General features: G+C 44.9%; 2 protein-coding genes across 3 annotated transcripts in view; both read right to left on the bottom strand.

Moving 5' to 3' along the window:
- Positions 1-433: 433 nt before the first annotated feature.
- LOC133109843 (proliferation-associated protein 2G4) lies at positions 434-10,305 on the bottom strand. The gene is made up of 13 exons (XM_061219530.1): positions 10,095-10,305; positions 8,249-8,377; positions 7,762-7,867; positions 7,269-7,338; positions 6,801-6,893; positions 6,519-6,582; positions 6,290-6,368; positions 5,601-5,679; positions 5,374-5,507; positions 5,134-5,228; positions 3,175-3,302; positions 2,719-2,772; positions 434-2,494 (listed from the first exon to the last, which is right to left on the bottom strand). The coding sequence occupies exons 1-13, from the start codon at positions 10,177-10,179 to the stop codon at positions 2,432-2,434; spliced, it is 1,179 nt and encodes a 392-aa protein (XP_061075514.1). The 5' UTR covers positions 10,180-10,305; the 3' UTR covers positions 434-2,431.
- Positions 10,306-11,839: 1,534 nt separating this feature from the next.
- LOC133109507 (receptor tyrosine-protein kinase erbB-3-like) overlaps positions 11,840-21,121 on the bottom strand; it is a 32,312-nt gene continuing 23,030 nt past the window's right edge. For both annotated transcript variants that reach the window (XM_061218830.1, XM_061218831.1), the window contains 13 exons: positions 20,312-20,365; positions 19,887-20,028; positions 19,505-19,624; positions 18,885-18,989; positions 18,400-18,585; positions 17,834-17,989; positions 17,217-17,292; positions 16,851-16,997; positions 16,570-16,676; positions 15,762-15,944; positions 14,651-14,728; positions 14,034-14,295; positions 11,840-13,217 (listed from right to left, as the gene is read on the bottom strand). In XM_061218830.1, the coding sequence (XP_061074814.1) occupies positions 12,337-13,217; positions 14,034-14,295; positions 14,651-14,728; positions 15,762-15,944; positions 16,570-16,676; positions 16,851-16,997; positions 17,217-17,292; positions 17,834-17,989; positions 18,400-18,585; positions 18,885-18,989; positions 19,505-19,624; positions 19,887-20,028; positions 20,312-20,365 (2,497 nt within the window). In that variant the 3' untranslated portion in view covers positions 11,840-12,336. The remainder of the gene's footprint in view (positions 13,218-14,033; positions 14,296-14,650; positions 14,729-15,761; positions 15,945-16,569; positions 16,677-16,850; positions 16,998-17,216; positions 17,293-17,833; positions 17,990-18,399; positions 18,586-18,884; positions 18,990-19,504; positions 19,625-19,886; positions 20,029-20,311; positions 20,366-21,121) is intronic.

Below are 21,121 nucleotides of genomic sequence, written 5' to 3'. Positions count from 1 at the left end.
TATGCCCCTATGCCAGCACCAGAAATGAGCATCAAAAATCCTTCTTTGCACAGAACTGTCAAATTAAAAATGTTTTTGCATTTGGTTGTTATAGCACCACCATATGGTCAATTATGTCCAACACAAGCTTGCTAAATACGAGGATCTCTCAAGCATCCCCACAGATTTTACAAGCATTTCAGAAACTTGGTGGAAGGAAAAATAAATACTGAACTACTACTAATAATAAAAACCAGTACAAACCACTTCCAGCAGCTATGCAGTCTTATACAGTATTATACAGACAGGGATGTGAAGGAAATATTATGCCCACTTATTTTTCATATGACTGAATCACAGCCACAATTCAGTCAAAAAACAGGCAAATGTACCCATGTTAAGTTGTGGTCAATGTAGGCAAATTACAAACAAATAAACACTTACAAAATCTAGGTTTGGTATTATTATAAAGTTTATTTCAATTTTTTTCCCCCGTTTTCAGCAAAGAACAAAAACGAACAAAAACAAGGGACAGGCTGTATTCTTCCTCCACATACAAATTCCAGTGCACCTCCTCCGAGCCTCTTTTCCAAAACGGTGTGTGTCTGACCCAAGGGTTATATATGACAGGATAACACAACCCCTTCAAACAGTGGTTAGTGAATACATGTTCTTTTGACCGGAATATTGACAGCTTCTTGCTCTAAGTTACAGTACAAGTCGAAACCCAGAGATTACAACAGTGGACCTGACACCCACAGAGTAAGCGTAGGGGTGAGCAGCTGTCACTACAGGAGACTGTGTCTACCTTAATAGGACCTTCAAACGGCGTTGCTAAATTCTTCATTTTGCGTTCGCAGTGTCTTTTTTTGGCTTTAAAGCATTTGCTCACAGCGGCTGAATGTCACAGATCTTTTGACATTTAAGTAAAGGGTAGGAGGTCCCCTGGTGTTGAGTGCAAAGCCTTCAATTACTTTAGCGACTCTTCAGACCTTTAACAAGCTACTGATGGTGCAAGTTAAACCCAAATTACAAGCGTCATCACTCGCACAACGAGGGCAAGAGCTTCACCCTTTTCTCAGGGTTCTCGCCCTCGTGCTGATCCGCACACAATTAACAAATTCTTTAATAGCAAAAAAAAGAAAGAAAAACAAGGGGTCCTGAACGGCAGTTTGCTACTTCATCAACAACTGGTTATGAGCGACCTGCCGTGGCCAATCGCATTCCCAGGTCACGGGCCTGTTGACTCACTGGCCTGTTGACTTGGAAATCAGAAATGAAAGCTTGTGACGACAATCTGGCACCCCAAATCAAATCTGGCAACAACGTCCCTCTGCCTCGCTGAACTGCGGGGGAGTGCTTTAGGGACGTGGCTGTCTAATGTGAGCGCAAGTTCATGATGGATAAAAGGGGAGGTGATCAACTCACGCCAGCCCAGACAAACCAAAAGGAAGACGAGCCTTCCCAAAAACAAGCGGGTGTCAGTTAAGAGTCAGTTAGGAGGGGGATTTGCACCTGACTACAGTGAGGTATAAAGAAAAACAAACTAGGGGGGAAACATAATTCCCGCAGTTTTCCAAATTCATAGGGACTCAAAATGGGCAGCTTTACACAAGGTTGTTAAAAGTTAGACTCATGAAAGAAAATGACTGCCCTAGGTAGAGAGGCAAGGTGGGGTGGCAGTTGCGGGACACGCCCATTCTGTGGTTCACTTTGCCCGTACAGGGTGAGCGTGCGTGTGTGCGTCTGCGTGTGTGTTCTCTGAGAGCGGATCCTACTGGTGTTATTGCCCCAAGTTCTGTGGGCATGTCGGTTGCCTGCCTAAACTTTCTACCTCACTTAAGCTTCTGACAGAAAAGAGGGGAACTGGCCACTTTCTTTTGCTTAAAATGGTTCCAACAGGCTGCTGCCATTTTGGATAATAAATTCCTACAGCTAATAATTATATACGTCAGCATTTGGTTATTTGGTCAACAGAATTCAAATGATTTTTTCAGTCTTTCAGTAGTTCTCATAGCATGTCCTGGAACCTAATGCTCAGCATGGCGATGGTGAATACCACATAGCTGCAAATTACTGGCGTAGGATTGTAGGATGCGGATGCAATTCCAATTGATCACACCACTTTTGAAATGCTGGGACAAACTGAGGAGTGACAATGAATTCAGCTATAAATCATGACCAGAAGTGCAAAGCATTCTCTTTCAAAGAGGTGGCCAGGTTAGCCGAAAGACCCAGATCTCAGGGGCTCCTTTCAGCCACAAAAAAAAGAAGCTTCCAATTGGAACCCTTTCCAGTTAATGTCCAGTTTAAATTTGGGGCAGTAAGTGCGAAAGGGGACCGGAATAAACAGGATTTGCAGTGGGGCCGATTAGATGTCATCTGTAGAGTTTCTGTTCTTTGGGGTGTTTGTGGTGCGAGCTTGTATGTGTGTGCGTGTGCATTGGTGGGTCTATTCTGCGGCCTCATTCTCCTCCACTGGTTGGCCTGTGGCGTTCTCTGCATTCTTGGAAGCCTGAGACAAGAGGATGGAGAGGGTACGGGGGGGGGGGGGGGGTTGAGAACAGGATAGAGGGGGTAAACATGTTATAAGCCACACAATCCTGGAGTTGCATGCCCAAACACAGTGAATGGTATTGAACCATTAGAAAACCCAATCCTACCACATTCATTGTTCCTGAAATTGTTTTCAACCATTTCAATTTTCTAGGAAGGGAAAACTAAATCTAGATCACATACCTTCTTTTTCTTCTTCTTCTGAGTCTTGCGGCTGGCAGAGCTCTGTAGTAGGGCCTGGGGGGGTGGGTGGAGGGAATGTTTAAAAACAGTGGCAGTGCACCAGCCGGCTCACAAGAGAAGCGCCCACGAGGTTAATCTCGCCGGGTATAAGAACAGACCTGACAGATCTGTACCCACAACGCCAGGCTATTTACAGCATGTCCAAAACGCTCCGCTAAATCATTAATGGCTTTCTAACTCATAACTCAAACTACGGAGTCTAATCCCTTAATTTCACATCGATGTGGATGTATTAATGCCCTGCATTCATAACATAAAGATGAGAACAGGTAATTCAGCCCAGCAATGCTTGCCTTTCCCTACTAAAGTGCACCAACTGCTTAGTGCCTAAAAGCTAAATAGTATCTAGCACCGTATCAAGCCTGGTCTTGAAAAGCCCCAGTGTTTCTGCCTCACCTTCAGCTCTGGGTCCTGCACCTCGTGTTCAGACTTGTATAGCTCCGGCTCAAAGGCTCCGCTGGTGATCCTCATGGGCCCGTTGGCCATCAGGAGAACCGTGAACTTGAACTGGGCCACAAACTCCCCTGAACAAACACCAAAATCATTACCTTTACTTTAGAAAATTACAAAAACAGACCACGATTTAAAATATAATATGAGGCAGACTATTCACTAAGGCTATTCTGATACTATACTCTATACTCATTAAGGCAACTTGGAATTTGAAATATTTTAACTGATAACTAGTTTCATAATAATTCAGATCTTACCCACCCACTACATCAGGACATTGTAACACAAATGACAATATGGAAATATATAAGACAATGACACATTTATAGTGTTCTCGTTTAGTTGGCTGGCCTGAATGATTTGAGGGATGGCGACAATTCTGCATAAGAGGAGAAAAAAAGTGATGGGTTGGTATCATTCCATATTGTAAGAAACTAAACAGAAGTTGACCATGTAAACAGAAGTACATTTTGATGTGTGGGAACTCGCCACTCAAGATACGACCGGACATCCCTTTCTTCTGGAATGTAATTCTTTACTTCATTCAAGAGTACAAACCGCAAAACATATGCAAGGCCAGATGTTTTGCTGCATATTGCAGATTAAGATTGGAGAGACATGAGTAGATTAAAAACATTAGGTAGGATGGGAAATAACACAACCAACCCAAATAGGGCATATGTAAAGACTGCCAACACACAAAAAACAGCATACTAACTTAGATCTATAAAACTCTCCTTAAAGAGCACATGGTCCTGGATATTGGGTCTTCATAGTATCCCTGGTTTCCATGCACAATACAGAGGAGGGATTTTCCATTCTACAACTACGAAACAAACGTACAAACCTAGGCTGGAAAGACCCATTTTGCTTATGCATATTTATGGAAATGGAAAGTTAAAATGACTGACAGTGATTAAATGAATGAAATCATGCAGTGTATCTCCAAGTTATTGGATCTCTTGAGCACAAAAGGTTTGGCATTTAGAAGCAAAATGTAACCATAAAAGCTGTGAAATGTACAAAGCTGGGTCTGTGTCTTTATTTCATTCCTATAAGTTAACCAGTGCTGCTGACATTCATGCTAAGGATTCATCAGCCACACAAAGACAAATTGAAGTAGAAAAATTAACTAACCAACAGCTGACCTCCCTCAACATTTCGGTCAAACTGACCTTTTCTTGAGAAAAAGCAACCTTTGAAAATAAAAATAGAATGTACTATGTCCGAAAGACTGATTTGCCTTATTTTCTAACCAGGCAACAGAGACAATGGACCGGACAGTAAACTGACTCAAGTATCCCAGTCGGGAGTTTCTCTGATGATACTGGGGCCTATATGAAAGGGATAAAAGGCAGTTGTGTGTCCTTATGTGCCAGGTTTTCCCAAGGTCTGAATATTTCAGGCTGTAGCATGTTGGGGTCATGTTGCATACTTGAAGTGGGGAATAAACTGGAATAAACCAGTATGGCCACACTCTACCTGCACGGCCAGCCCTGTCAATCAGCTTTAGTTTTGCAACCTTAGTCCGCTACTGTTATACGTCATCGGTCACTAGCTCTTTCAACAGCTAGTGATCTCTTTGGGCTGCTAATTACTAGAACCAGGTCTGCCAAATTAGGTTCGAAATGAAAACCTACAGGACAGTAGATCTCCAGGAACAGGGTTGGGAAGCAATGCTAATGTGAATTAAACACACAATGATACGATTTGTATCCAACGCCTTGTCAGTAGCCAGCAGCTGCGTGATTTCAGCCAGGAGCTGGACAGTACCGAGGTACGGTCTGCAAACGCCCACACGAGCGCTGAACCCCGCAGGCGTTGGCTCTCCCGTATCGGTCTCCTGTGTCAAGTATGACTGACTCACAGTGTGGTGAGGATGAGGACGGAGAGCACACTCACCCTCCTTCTCGTGGAGGACGTTGAAGGGCTGTAGCAGCTCGTGTTTGGCACACTCCACCACGCCCAGCCGGGCCTTGGCTTCATCTTCAAACGCCCTGAGGAGACAACCGGGGGGAATGAAGCAAAAAATTAAACAAGAACCTTACTTCCGGTGACAAGAAAGAAGTGGCGACTGAAAGGATCCGTGGCGAGCTGTGGAGCGTGCAGGAGGAAGGGTGGGAACACAGCTAAGCGCCGTACCTCAGGGTGAAGGGCATGGTGTCAAAGCGCCGCTCTACGTCACTGAAGAAGTGGCGGGACGTCTTCATCTTCAGGCCGTACTGTTTGCTGGGGTCCCGCTTGTAGATGGTTGTCCGCTGGCCGGCATCCCGTGCCTGGGGGGGGGGGCGTTGGAGAAGGGCGACCATGGTTAACGCACGTTGGGCGAGACGTCAGACTGAGGCCCTGACCTGCCGTAGCTCTCTTACCTTCCCTTCTCCAGTACTGATCAGCACGTCCACTGCGTAAACCTCGTGCACTTCAAACTCCGCCGTCTCGTGGTCCTTTCTGTGGAGGGATGCGCAACGTTAGCCAATCACAGAGAAACACACAGGGCCTGTTTCCACGCATATCAAGCCAAGTCCTAGACTAAATTCAAGTTTGATCGGACATTCTCTATACAAAACCCGATTTAGTCCAGGACTAAAGCTTAATCGGTGTCTGTGAAACTGGCCCTTACGGTCCCTAGCATTAATCACTTAATGATGTGCAGCATCCTATTTACCGAGAAATGTATACAGTTTTATAAACCATTTTTTTGTTGTTCAATTTGAGGTCGCAGATGTGTTGTATAATTCTAGTTCTAACATAAAAAAATCTGAGATTTAACTTATATATTTTGTAAACTTCATATCCATAATATGAGGTCAATAAATACTGAAACCAAACTTGAACTAATTTAAATGGGAAATCTGAGGGTTCTTGGATAGGGTAAAAGAAAAATGGCCTCAGTAGTATATTTGATTCTGGTGTTGGATTTTCTGAGCGCACATTATAACTCTGACAGCTTGAAGCATTAATCTTTACAGCTACTTGCATGTCATGTGTATGTTGTGCACGTCAATGTGAAAACAAGAAGGAAAGATTGTTCACAGGGCTGAAATGTTGGCACGCTTACTTCTGCTGCTCCGTTGGATTCTGAATGATGGTCTTCTCACCATCGATGACGTGCTGCTTCAGCTGGTGAGACAGCATACCTGACAGCAAACGGGGAGGCTGTTAGGAATGCATGTAAACAGGCAAAACCAGAGGAGATACAGACTTGGCATGTCAGACATGGAGGATGTGGGTGGGTGGGTGGGTGGGGGGTGGGGGGGGGGGGGGGGGGGGGGGGGGTGGCTACTCACCTTCAATGGCCGTGCATTTGAAGGACTGGGCGATCGTGTTCCACGCCTTTGTCACCTGTGTGTTCTGAAGGAGGGACAAAGGAGCAGTTAAAATTAGACCGCTCATAAAATGTCAGTTTTACAGAAATCCCTCACGTCTGTCAAAGTTGCTTTTTTCCTACAATGCAGTTGATAAAGATTAGATAATGCATGCGACAGCTGCAGTGCAACTGAAGAGCACGACACTCAGGCAACCTGACCCCCTGAACTCGTTCACCACTCCTCTGTCCGCTCCGCCCTTACCTGGTTGCCAGGTTTGACCAGGCGAAGGGCAGCCTCCGCGCACAGGTGAGCGGCCTTGATGACATCAGCCTTTCGGCCCGTCACAGGTGCCTCCTGCCAACACAAGAAAGGAGGGATTCACAAAAAGAAAGATGAGCACCCATGAGCAACAGAAGAGTACATTTCTGTTCCGTACAGAATGCTGAAGATTGCTTATGAAAACAGGGCACATTACTCACTAAATGTATGACTACAGGAGATAGAAATACATGCATGCAGACACACAGGTATATAAAGATGATGTCATCAAGAACAACATTGATCCAGAACACGTCAGAGTCCTGGCCTTTTGTTGTGGCAATGTCACTTCACCGTGGACCAGGAAACCGGGGTCTGGTTGCCACATCTGACAAGTAAGCTTCTCTTCTATGGCAAGCGCCCCCACCCCCCCCTTCATAAAATATCACTAAATTGGCTACTAGTAACTACCTTAGTCACTCCGATGACAAAGCTGTGAGCCACGTTAGAAATGAAGCCATCCACATGCACTCCAAGGTCACTGCAGAGAAACAGGTGAGAAGGGCGAGAAAGAACATTTAAATTTGTAGCTACATGTGTAATCGGCCTGAGGAAATCATAGACTTCATGCTCAATCAGATTTAGTTAGGCTGGTATGGGTGCCCTTGTGGACTTGTAAGCACTTCAAAGTTAAGTTTGAGCTAAAATTATTTGTAAAATAACCCCCCCCCCAATTCTCGATCTCATTTATGGGACAACCAAAGCAGCGGTAGACATGACTGTTCCACCTTCATCATTTCAAATAGGTCAGGCACAGGTTGAAGATGAGCTGTGGACAAGGGAGCTATAAAACTAAGATTTACACAAGAGTTAAACACCACAGGCAAGTAATGCCAACACATCCCCTGACAAAAGCAAACAAGTAAGATGCTATACACACACTAAGGCGAATGATGTTGCCTACATTTTCACCAGGTCTCCTTCCTTGAGAGTGTAGTCAGGGTCACTCTTCAGTGGAGAGAAGTGGCACACGCAGTTATTGACCGAGACACTGGTGGGGAAGGCGATGCCTAGAAAGACAGAAGGAAGCTCACTCCCATAACATGTGTAGGACTGCACAAACCCCCCCCACCACCACTCTACTCTGTATGTTCTGAACCTTACATGTGTCACTGTAACCCCGGGCAATAGGGAACTGGTATTGTAACTCAAAAGACAGTAGGTTTAATTCCCAGGTGGGGCACTGACATTGTGCCTGTGTCTAAAGTACGTAACCTCAATAACTTCAGTGATAGATATGTCATGATAATATAAAAAGAACTAGAAGCAAAACATCTAGTTCTTCAGCATGCTCCAATATTTTTTTCCTTTATTATCAAATAAGGGTAAATCAATGTAGCCTAATGCTTTATAAATTAATTTAAAGCAGTGATTGTGTTGTAACCCCTCACCTTTCTTCATTTCTTTCTCCTTCTTGAAGATCTTCCCAGTCTCTTCCATGATGAGGGCATCTCCCTTCTCGCAGAGGGACAGCACAGAAACCCCCACCTTGGCTGCCTCCACCACTGCCCGCAAGGCCTCTGACGGTAAAGGAACATAAATAAGGACAATTACATTGGGTGGTAAAAACAGATATAAGATAACAAAGTAGCAATGACACCATTGCTATTGTTGTGACAAAACTGAGATGGCAAAGTAACTAAAATTACAAGATTCAACTAATGTGAATGCCAGTCTGTAGTACGCCCAGATTTAACCGGCTCAAGAAAGCATCTATACCTACATAGGTTTATTTTGCAATTGCCACCATAAATTAGCTGATGGTGTTTTGTATGCGAAAATCAATACATTATTGCTACTACAAGTGGGGACTCAAAGGGACAGACAACACGGAGGTCACAGTCGGTGAGACTGCCACTGGAAATAGCTTGATGCCGAAAATCACAATGGGTAGGACGTCATGAATACAACCACAACAAGGGCCCTGTCAGCGTTTTGGGAAACATATCTATCTGGGCACAAGAAAAAGTGCAAAACAACAAATAAACTAGCTCAACAACAAAAGACGCTGAACGCAACCCACTTTGTTTGGATATGCTTTTGTTAAAGCAGCTATTCGAGGTTAAACGTTCGTGGCCAATCTAGCTTGACAGTAATGATATAGGTTATACGTTACATTGCAAACACATCACAGCTGTGTTTCAGCCAACGTCGAGATGCCAAGCAACTCACCACGACTCTGCATGTTCAATGACATAAACGTAGACAGATTTGGTTGCTATTTTGAGGCCTTTGTAACAAGTATGAAAGATTACCGGTTGTACGCGTTAGGGATAAGTTACTAGTTACAATTAACTAAATGGTTAAAGCTTAAAAGCAGTTATAGCAATATCAAGTAATTTTCTAAAGGTGGGTATTATTTTGCCAACTTATTCCTCAATAGCTAGCTAGAAATACGTATGTCTAGTGGCAGCTAATTCATCAGCATATTAGGCAGGTTTATGACATGTTCCTAGCTAAGTTTCTGAACCGAGTGGAATCTATCCATCCAGCCACGTGCAATATTGCTTTTTTAGAAAGCCAAGTTACCTTGTCGGTCAGGATAACGCTAGCTAGTTACTTTCAAAAGATGGGACATCGAGACTCCTTCGTAGGAGGTGCACTTAAGTCCCTTGCAAACTCAAGCTATCAAATTAGCAAGCTAATCTGTTAGTATTAAAGGCTCACACTAGCAATGACGCTCAGGTCCAATGCGCGTACATGTAGCTAGCCAGCTACTTTTCTAGCTAAATCACAGCGTTGCTTCCATTTAGCTATATGGCTACGGCTAACATGGATGGCAAGAAAGCCTGCCTAAGTTCAGTCTAACATGCAGGCTGCACACGTAGTTAGCTTGTGAGCCGACCCGAAAGTTTTGATAAGGCAACAGATGCCTATTGTTAGCAACCTAACTAACGGTAACGCTTAGCCAGCAAGTATGTCTGTGGTTTCCCGACGAAGTATTTGTTACTGACAAATGAAGCCATGTGTCATTATTTCGTCAAGAAACGGCCTTAGCAAGTGAGTGATTTAAACTGACAAGCAATAGCTTGCCAGATCATAGCCACACGTGTAGCTAGATAGTAGGCCCTGCATGTTCCCTCTCTCAGCACGCTCAGATACGCGCTTTCGCTCGTGCCATGGCACATGGCCGCGACTGCACTACTACGGGCAGGTGCGCTGGATAGCGGAGACGTTACAGCGGCCGGACACAAAGAGCCCCACTATACCCCGGATAAAATCAACAGGACCACTTACGGTTAGCGATGTCGCCCCCCATTTTGTACTTGGTCACCACCAAGTCTTCGGCGATGGTCTGCTCTTGCTGCTCGTCGTCAGACATCTTGCCCAGCAGCTCTGTATCAACTTTCCGCCGATGTGTCAGCAGCGAGGTCCGTCACACAAACAGGCTCGAATCCGCTGCTCCAGCCCGGCCTCCTCCTGCCCAGAAGCTCCTCCCATCGCGTACATACGCAAGGACGTACGCGCAACCACAAATAACCGCCAAAACTCAGGGCATCCTTCCTGACCGTGATGAACCTGACCCTGGTTGTAGTTTCTAACTGACAAGGCAGACACAGACTATGCACTTTGTTGACAAGTGGAGTTCGTCGTCGCCTTTTAACTGTCGCATAGGTTTATGCACCGAATAATGTATGAATTCTTGTCCAACGATTCCCTGAGCCATTTTGATATGAATACTACAGCATAGCCTACTTAATTTGGCTAATAACAATCTCATAACCTATGACATGGGACATGTAGATTTGCTTTGGCTAAAGTCCTTGGCAATAAGAACATTTGTAAATTGCCAAATGACAGAATGGACAAAACAAATAAACTCAATTTGCTTCAGCGTACATTTTGCAATGCAAAACTACATTTTACATCCAAATGGATACAAGTTAAGCAGTATCACACAAGAGGGAGTGTTGCTATGCTGTGATTCGGTCATTAACAAGAGGCCACAGGCAGAGGATTATATAATAGCCTTTGCCAATATGAACCACTTCATTTAAATCCAGATGCAGAATGTGGTTTTGCTAATTCATAGTAGGCCTACAGATGGATACTGATTTCATTACTGGTATTGTTTATTTTTTATTATTGCTATTAACTTTTTATATATGCAGGATTGGGTGACAGATTATGCATGCTCTTTTACAGCAAAGAAGTAGCCTAACCTGGTTGAGGTGTATAATAGCTGTTATCCCATACAGACCTACTAAAAACAAGTTTAAGAGCCAAGTTTAATGAGCCATACTCTATCTCTCTCATCCATCAAGCATGGTGGAGTGGTGACAATTTGGGGATGTTTTACTCTGTAATACTCCTGAGTATTCTAGGCTAAAAAAGAAAAGAATCCGGTTTTTCGAATGGCAAAAAAGTCCTGACCTCAACTAAGGTGCTACACACCATACTGAACTGCATTGAGATTACAAGAACACCCCCCTTTAGGGACCTGTGCAGAAGCAAATGGCATCAAATATCAATGAACTGAAGCAGTGTTGGAAGAAGTGGGCCTGTGATGCAATGAGACTGAGATGTGATGTGAGGCCAATGAACTCCGACAGAATTGCAATCACTTCAGGTTATTTCTGCTGAAGGAGGGTCTAAAAGCTCATATGGTGTCATATGGAGCACTTTTTTATAGAAGGCTTCTGCTTGTTGGTTTATTTTTGGCTGAATAGATAATGACAGAGTAAACTCTGTCAGGACTTGGTGAGGACAAGAGGAGGGTTAATTACGTCCTGATATGTCAAACCACACCAACAGGGTGTTATTTCTTTTTTACATCACTGTATCCAAGTCTGAAAAAACTTACACTATTAACTTCTTGTCAAGGTCATGGAAGAAATTAGAAGATATACAAAACATAACATATAATGCACTGTAAGGAGTAATTTTATGTATTAAAAACCAGTATCTCTATCATTCCATACATATTAGTGGAATATTAGTAGTGGCAGTTTGGTCTGACAAGTATTAAGAATACAAAGCAGAATGTTTGAAGAAGTTTATTCAGTATAAAAAGTCATAACTCATAACTTCACGTCATGGTACATAAAAAAAAACAGAATAGCAAAAAAAGAGTAAACACAAAACATGTTGATTTCACTGGTGAGAAAGCTCAGCTTATCTACTGGCCATTTTAGCTTTCACGCCCACATTATTTGCATTTTAATTGCGAGCCTAACCAAGCTCCCTTCCCTTTGTTATAATACACTTCATTAAGGCACACTAGAACACCGACACATTGTGTGGATGAAACCGTGTAAACAATGGAAATATTGTTTAAAAAGCTCAGAGGAACGGTGACGACCACGCTGCTGTCGTCCAGCAGACTTCACCTTCGCGTTCCCTTGTACTGGGAGGATTATGTCTGGACTGTCCTTCATTGATTCCAGCTTCGAATGCTCTGTTCGGCTCTTGACCAGCCAGGCAGGTTGCTCTTCCAGGAGATGTGGCAGGAGGCCGAACGTTTCTCCCCCCTCTGCCGCTACGTGCGCACAGCATCTGCTTTGAGGAACAGCCTGCTGTGCCAATAGTCAGGGTTGTCGAAAGAGTGGTCCCCTGACTCCCCCATCCCGGCGTGCAGTTTCAGGTACCCCGCCCCGGAGCGGCGGACCCCCTCGGGTGCAGCCACCGCCCCACTGTCCGCCAAGTTCTCATACTCGCTGTGGTCTCCTCCACCAGGGGGCGCCACAAGTGAGTCCATCTCCTCGTACTCATAGACCTCCCCTGCCACTGCCCCTGCCCCACCCACGGGTCCTTGCACGGTCAGGCCCCCCCTGCCTCTCAGCATGGGCCTCAGTCTGGGCTGCTTGTTCACGTAGTGATAATCTTCAGTGTCTTGCTGCTCATTTCCCCCATCCTCCTCTTCCTCCTCCTCCTCCACCTCCACTTCCACTTCCACCTCCACCTCTCTGTCCTTCTCCACCAAAGCCGCTCCCATGGTTTCGACGTCCCTCTTGGAGCCAGTGCTGCCCGACCTGCTCCCCCCGCTGCAGAGGTCCATGTACTCGTACTCCACGTCCTCTGACTCCCGGCTCTGCCTGCACCCGTCCTCTACGCTTTCGTCGTCTGTCGTTGAGGACGGACTGTTGCCGTCGCTGTCTAGCATCAACCTCACTCTGGGTGGCTCGACAGCCCTGCAATCTGTATAGCCCGAATGGCTGTGGCGGTCTGCAGCATCTCCCCCTGCTGGATACAGTTGGGTACTGCAGGTCAGGGAAGGCCGAGGGGACATGTTCTGCCTGCGACTCTGAACTCTGTCTTTGGACAGATCAGAAGGCCGTCTGGGTGAGGTAGGCAGCAGACACGTCTGTTTGTTCATGTACTCGTATTCCTCAGACGCAGAGTCCCGCTCTTCCATTGACTCTGATGAAGGACAGTGAATAAAAGGGGTGAGCTTTAATATTTCCTAAACTCAGTCATCTCTCACTCAAATTAAAGCCTGAAAGAAACAGATTCAGTGTTTGAAATGGATGAAGCCATTTGCTGAATAGGTAAAGGAATGAATACAAAAAGAATAAGTAAACATGGAAAATGTATATATCAATTTAAATAAGCTTTAACCCTTATAGTCACAAGCCCAATATGAAGTGGCTCCACCTAAAGGTGTTTATGCTTTGGTTGAGATTTTGTAGGGTTTTAATAGGGGCTCAAAACAATAGTAAAGAAGTAATTTTAATAGGTTGAAAAGGTATAAGGTGGAGAGTGGCATATGGCACTCTAGGGATTTTAAGGTAGTTAAGCTTGAGTGCCATATGGCACTCTTGGGAATGAAAGGGTTAGCTACATTTCAATAGCCCTCCCTAGAAATATTTAAAGCATAAAACAAAAATGTAAGGAATGGTTTTTAATATATGAAGACTATATTCCTTATTACTGCACTCTATTTTCAATAATTTTTTGTATTTTGTTTATATACTATTTAATATATAGGAAATAGATGACTTCAATACTGGGTAAAATTCATCAAAAGCACACACACGCACACGCACACACACACAAACATATGCATACACACACACACACATACATACATATGCACACACAAACACACACCCATACACACACGCACACATACACACACATACATGCACACGCACACACACACACACACACATACACGCACACATGCACACGCACACACACACATACACGCACACACACACATACAGGCACACACACCTCTCTCCAGGCTGTCGGCTGCTCCAGGCAGCACATATTCGCTCTGGTCCTCCTCTCCCTCTGTCTGAGGGGAGGGTGTCTCAGAGGGGCCGGACACACTGATTCGCTGGGAGAGGTAGGCGCTGTCCTCCCGGAAGCGCGATCTATGCTGACTGCCGGCCACTGAGAAGTCCTCCAGCTGAAACTCCAGGACCGTCCCGCGGCCCTCCGAGCACTCCGACAGCGTCCGTGCCGAATTCAGCCGGGAGCGGGGGGGCCGTGGCTGTGGGTTATTTTGGGACAGTTAGATTCGGTTAGGCCTCTGCTAAATGCACTTGCATGGGACTATTGAAAAATGCACACATATAATACAGTCGTACTAATAAGCACAAACACAATCAGTATACATAAGAAATCAGCAATGACTCACATTACATTGGACACTCGGCAATACGCTGATGGCTAATGCCTGGCTTGCCAAACAACTGAGTTATAATCACATTGGCTATATCGTGAAATGTTCACCTATAATATAATTCTGCCTGAAATGTGTTAGAACAAATCAGATTGCAGGGAAACAATCTCATGAGCCTCATTTCCTTTTCCAGATTCTTTATAGATATGTCATTGGGCCTCACCTGTCTGGAGTTGTCTCCTGGGCCAGGTGTCATAGGCAGGTACCCGGCTTGGCCTGACAGAGCCTGAGAGGAACAGAACTAGAGAAAGAGGGGGGCACCGTAAGTCCATTTTCAGTCCCCAAAGTGATGTGCAGTTGAAATTTTACATTCAAATTAAGCTGCCCAAATAAACAAACTATGTGGTAAAGATAATTGCCAGATATTGACAGTCATATGGTGCACTTTTTCAGTATATTACAGAATATTAGTCAAACAGAAATGCAGCAGAATCTAAAAGTATAATTTTCAATTACATGTTTATCATATTCGATGATGTGTATTTCAAAGTTTACAATTGTAAATTGTATATTGTCAACATTTCCCAAGAATACTAGTTAATTTCCCTGCTGGCTTGAATAAAACATATCATAACCTATAATAGTGTGTACATTTGTGTACGTTTAAGTAATATTCAAACACATTTTATATTTGGTAAATGGACTACAATGAATGCCTTTCATTCACCCATTTACACAGGGACACGTCGACAGACCTAGGGCAGAACCGGCAACCTTCCAACCCCATATTATATCTGTTATTACTGCACTCAGTTAATTCTCAATTTCAGGCTATTTCTGCCCTGAGAAACTGAAGTGTCCCAAATTACCTGAATTCACCCTATACTATTATAGTATATACTATAGTATATCCATCCATCCATCCATTATCTTAACCCGCTTATCCTGAACAGGGTCGCAGGGGGGCTGGAGCCTATCCCAGCATACATTGGGCGAAAGGCAGGAATACACCCTGGACAGGTCGCCAGTCCATCACAGGGCACACACACCATTCACTCACACACTCATACCTATGGGCAATTTAGACTCTCCAATCAGCCTAACCTGCATGTCTTTGGACTGTGGGAGGAAACCGGAGTTCCCGGAGGAAACCCACGCAGACACGGGGAGAACATGCAAACTCCGCACAGAGAGGCCCCGGCCGACAGGGATTCGAACCCAGGACCTCCTTGCTGTGAGGCGGCAGTGCTACCCACTGCACCATCCGTGCCGCCTACTATAGTATATGAAAAACATATTTTCCTATGACATATTTCAGGTAAGATAAGCCTCACCCGGTAGGAGTCTCGTCGACTGCGAGTTTGGCTCCTGCTTCGAGACAGGTACAGGGAGGTGGAGTCCATGCCATCGGTCAGGTCCTCCCCATCCTGATCGTCTAGCTGCTCCTCCAAATGACCCAGCTCCTCCCCCCGCTGATGAGTCTCATCTAGGGCAACCTCTGGTTGGCTGCTGTCCACCTAGAGTGAGAGGAGGGCGAGGCAATCAAACATTCAATCAAACACTGCATTTGCTCACCTCATTTCCTTATTCCTTTTCCTTTTTGCTGCCATTTTTGAATGCCTAATGGTATTTGTAAACTATGTTTTCTTCACTGCAACCTCGATGAATTTAAGGGGGGGGATATTCTCTTCAGACATACAGTTAAATGCAAAAGTATTGGACCAAGGAGTTTTTCAGGGTCAAAAAGTTAAATGTCCTTGACTGGCCAATCAATAACCTGTCCTGAATCCAATGGACCATGCGTTTCACTTGCTGAATACAAGATTGAAGGCAAACGCCCAAGAACCAAACAGGAGATGGCTACAGTATAGACCTGGCAGACCATCACCAGGGAAGATACCCAACATCTGATGATGTCTATGGGTTGCAGACGTAAGGATATGCAAAGATGTACTAAAGTACTAAAGATGACAACTTAATTTCAGATTATGTGAATGTGTCCAATTACTTTCACTCCCCTAAAATTCTCAAACTTCTAAAAGGCTCATGCTCAAACTTCAATAATGTCTCAACATGATGAGTCATGAGGCCACCTCCACCACAGTGCCCTTCATGAACTCCACTCAAAACAGTCTCACTCACCTCCTTCGTCTTTATCACGAGGTAGCGGGGCGGGTCTCTCGCCATCCGAGTGAACTCACTGGCCAGTTCCTTGAAGGTCGGCCGGACATTCTCATCAATCATCCAGCCTGCCAATCAAGAGGAAGTCAATGAGGTCAAAGGCATTTTTATACATTTAAACCACAATATTTGGCATGTATTGGTATGGTATGTACAGCCTGTACTGAGAGTATGTGTGTGTGTGTGTGTCTGTGTGCATGTGTGTGCGTGAGAGAGAGAGAGAGAGAGAGAGAGAGGCTCACATTTCACCATGACCATGTACACGTCGATGGTGCAGATTTGTGGTTGGGACAGACGCTCCCCTTTCTCTAGTAAGTCCGGCACCTCCTGGGGTCTCATGGCTGCATAGGGCTCAGCCCCGAATGACATCATCTCCCAAACTGTCACTCCTGTAGGGGGGATGCAATATTTCACTTTGTATGACAAGAAAGATTTACCTAACCAATGAGTGTTAAATAAATACAGACATGCAGTAAACACACACATATGCTATTTCTTTCTCTGTTGAAAACACACACACAAATAGGCACACATTCACACCCTTTATATTGCTGACATACACAAATAAAGTCTCTCTCTCTCATACATGCACAAACACACACACTCACCATAACTCCATACATCACTCTGATGCGTGTATCTGCGAAACAGAATGCTTTCCAGGGCCATCCACTTTATTGGAGTCTGATAGAAAAAAGTTGTACAAGAGGAAAATACTCATGACAGTCCTGTCCAGCGTGAAGTGTTCTCCATCCACTGTGGATCACACCAGAGCAGCATTACAAAAGCTCTGCCCTGGGGACCCCTGTGTTTACTGCTGCCTGTTCCAGTTGAAACAGCCATTTCCATCATCAAACTGGCTATTAATTCAGCTTCAGTCTGTGAAGGGGCTATAGTACATACACTTGATTGATTGACAGGTTAAATCACACCGTGCTACTACGTGATGAAAGTGTGTGGGTATCTTGTACTGATCTACCTGTCAGCAGCAAAGATTTGAAGGCAGAAGTTAATAGCAAATTTGCATTGTGACTGTCATAATCATGTATTTCGCCAACTGCCAAACAGATTACAGGAACAAAGTCAGCTTACGCAGGGAACCCTGGGACTGAGCTGGTGGAGCCCCGGATCAGACATTGTGACAGACAGAAGATGCTACAGTGAGGTCTGTTCAGGTGGGAGTGGCCTGAGTTTCCTGACGGACAGGTTGCAGAATGCACTGTACCTTGGCCTCGTTGTAGACGTACTTCTTGTCGTCGGGGTACAGCAGGTCGGCAATGCCATAGTCAGATATCTGGACTATGTAGTCGCTCTTTAGCAGCACGTTTCGAGCTGCCAGGTTCCTGTGGACCATGCGGTGCTCCTCCAGGTAATACATCCCCTAGGAGAGAGAGAGGCACAAATGTGTATCACACGTCCTATCCATACAGTCTCTCAAATGCATTCACCCATATTGTCTTTTTTACATTTTTTTACATTTTTTTATAATGTATTATGGTTGTCTGTGAATGCACAGAAATTGGCAAACAAATGAATGTCTTAAATTGGCATGGTAAAGTATTACTAACCTATTCACCCACTCATTCACACACTCATAAACACAGTCTCTGCTATTATACATGCATGTTATTCACACATGTCTCTCACTCACACACACACACACACACACACACACACACACATTCTCTGTTGGTACCCATATATGGTCTCTCTTATTCACACACCTCACACACACACACACACACAGCCTAATAACCACGGTCCTGGTACCCGGTAAGGGTAGCGTCTCACCTTGGCTATCTGCACACACCAGTTGAGCAGGCGCTGGGGGTCCAAGCTGTCCTTGCGCTGCTTGATGTGGTCCAGTAGGGACCCCTGGGTGCTGAGCTGAGTGACCAGCTGCAGGCAGTGCCCCGGGCAGATGCCCAAGAGCCTGACCACGTAGGCGTGGTCCAGACTGCCCAACGCCAACATGTGCTACCAAACAAGAAAAGGCCAATCAAAGGACACGTCACTGAGTTCATGAGTCAGCTATAAACTACCTGAATGAAAATGCAACTGGTATGTGTGCGTGTGAGTGTTTTATACTTTATCTTTATTTGTCTTTATCTGTTTTTGTTTTAAAACATCTTTGGGCATTTGGAAAACCTCTATATAAATAAAATGTATTGTATGTAATTCTTCTTCTTCTTCTTCTTCTTATTATATCAGTGTTTGAATACATCCGCGCATATGTCAGCATTTTGAGAATGTGTTACAGCGTATGCAAGCCTCACATCAGTGATCTCAGTGAAGGTCTGGCGGCCGGTGCGGTCCTGGATGGTCTTAATGGCCACGGGGATCTTCAGCGAGTGGTCCTCTCCCTCTGGGGTCCACACGCCCTGAGCACAGGGAGTGAACCTGTGAACTGTCTATTTCCTCTTATTTACAGACGAGGGACAAAGGAGGGCTAGCAGCAATTACGCGCATTTGGTCAAGTCAGATGTACCCATCATCTTTCGATCAACATGTTTAGTTCCACTAATGAAGTCAATAATTTGTCCTCCCTCTGTCTGTAATGTCACCATGGTGCTTTGGGTGTTGAGATTAATTAAGCTGCAACAACAAGAACATGGTAGAAACAAAAAACTTAAAAACTAGCTCTCTGAAGATTACAGTTCAGGTTTCCTGCATGTTTTGCATTCTGACTCAACACAGCCACACAGATGAGGTATGCAGAGACAACACCGTGCCTGAATCCACTCAGTCAACAATGTCATTTAGAGCTGCTGATGAACTGTTGACCTGGGCAGGGAGGTGCTGTGCAGTGTTAGGGGTGGGGGTCATGTGACTGCCTTTATGCTAGAGCACAGTGAGAGGCGTGGCCTCTATTATGCTGGAGGTGGGTGCAACGCACCTTGTGCACGGTGCCAAAGACACCTGAGCCCAGGACTTTGATTTTACGCAGCTCCGCCGTCTTCAGGATCCGGGCGTGGACTTTGGTCCCCTTCTCCCCTGCGTCCAGCGGCTCAAAGCTCTGCTCAGCAGAGAGAAACAAATCAGAATCCTCCAGTCAGACAAACACATGGTGAAACTAGTCGAATGCATTCTCAAAAGAGTTAAACCCATCATCAAATGACTCAAACAGGTCCTCAAACAGGTTTTACAGCACTAGCTACAAGAGATGTTAAAAAACTGTTTTGGGGCACATAACAGAAATATAGCCATCTGCACCAGATGCTATGCTGGACACTCATACACACTCTTACACACACACAAACACACACACACACACACACCTCCCCTCTCTCCAGGAATCTCCTCATGGCTCTCTTGCGGCGGATGGCCAGGCCTCGGTGATAGAGCATACTGAGCACAAAGACAGCGAAGCACACGACCACGCCTGCCAGCACGGCCAACACAATGCCTGTGGTCTGGGGACTGCGGAGGGAGAGCAGAGCAGAGAGACTCAGAGGGAGACCTGTGGCCCAGCGGAGATTAAGCACTTTAGATCAGCAGTTATTTCTCACTAACGCACAACTTACACTGATGGAACTTTTAAACTGACAAAAGTTACGGTTTTGTCAGACTAGACAAATGATGGGTTTATTCAAGCTTACTACATTGGTTGCAAATTGGTTGTGAACATTAATTGAAACCAGTTAACTTCTATTTGCTCTTAAAGTTGCAGTTCTATGCCTGACCAGGAGAGGGAGACACTGACCTGTTGGCAGCACGGGGTGTTTCCAGGCAGGCTTTAATGCCTGGGCCTGAGCACCTGCAGGCATTAAACAAAAAACACAATATAGATTAACACTAAATACTACATGCACATCACACACGCACACACGTACGTACAAACACAAATAGAGCACACATAGCACATGTACACACATAAACACAGTGCATATGCACACACATACAACATATGTTTACACACACACACACACACACACACACATGCATGGCACACACTTGTGCACGCACATACATACACAAACATATAATGCACTGACTTAATCTGTACAGCCACACAGGATAAGAGGTCAGTATGTTAGTCATCAAAACCCTCATTAAAATAAGCCCTCTGATGTAACTTTGTTTGGTCATTGTGTTTATATTCAGTTACATCCTCTCCTCTCCAGGTAAGTAGAGGAGAGAAAACTTCAGATAATTATCGAGGAAAAAAGGCATCATTAACTCGCTGCTAATTCTTCAGATCCTGTCCCTCTGACCCAATTTTCTCCTCTTTCCATGCAGTAAGAACCAGCCAGTCAGCCAGTGCATTTTGCAATTAACATTTTAACAGCTTTTGCTATTCGCTTATTTCAGTATGCATCCTTCCTTATTGCTATTTTTATAATGCCGTTGCCATCCGACAGTGGCAGAGTTTCAGATGGCAGTTGTACGTTTAGAACGCTTGGACTAAATCCAGGAGGCCTGCACTGTCTGCTGGTCTTTATGGTTTTCAGTCAGTCAGCAGCCAACAAGGAAATAAGGCCTCTTTAGCCAATAGTTAAGTCAATCACACTAA

Source organism: Conger conger, chromosome 14 (assembly GCF_963514075.1).
Source record: "Conger conger chromosome 14, fConCon1.1, whole genome shotgun sequence".
Classification (NCBI taxonomy): Eukaryota; Metazoa; Chordata; class Actinopteri; order Anguilliformes; family Congridae; genus Conger; species Conger conger.
The sequence above is the reverse complement of the archived record's forward strand: the minus strand, read 5'-3'. Positions and strand labels throughout refer to the sequence as shown.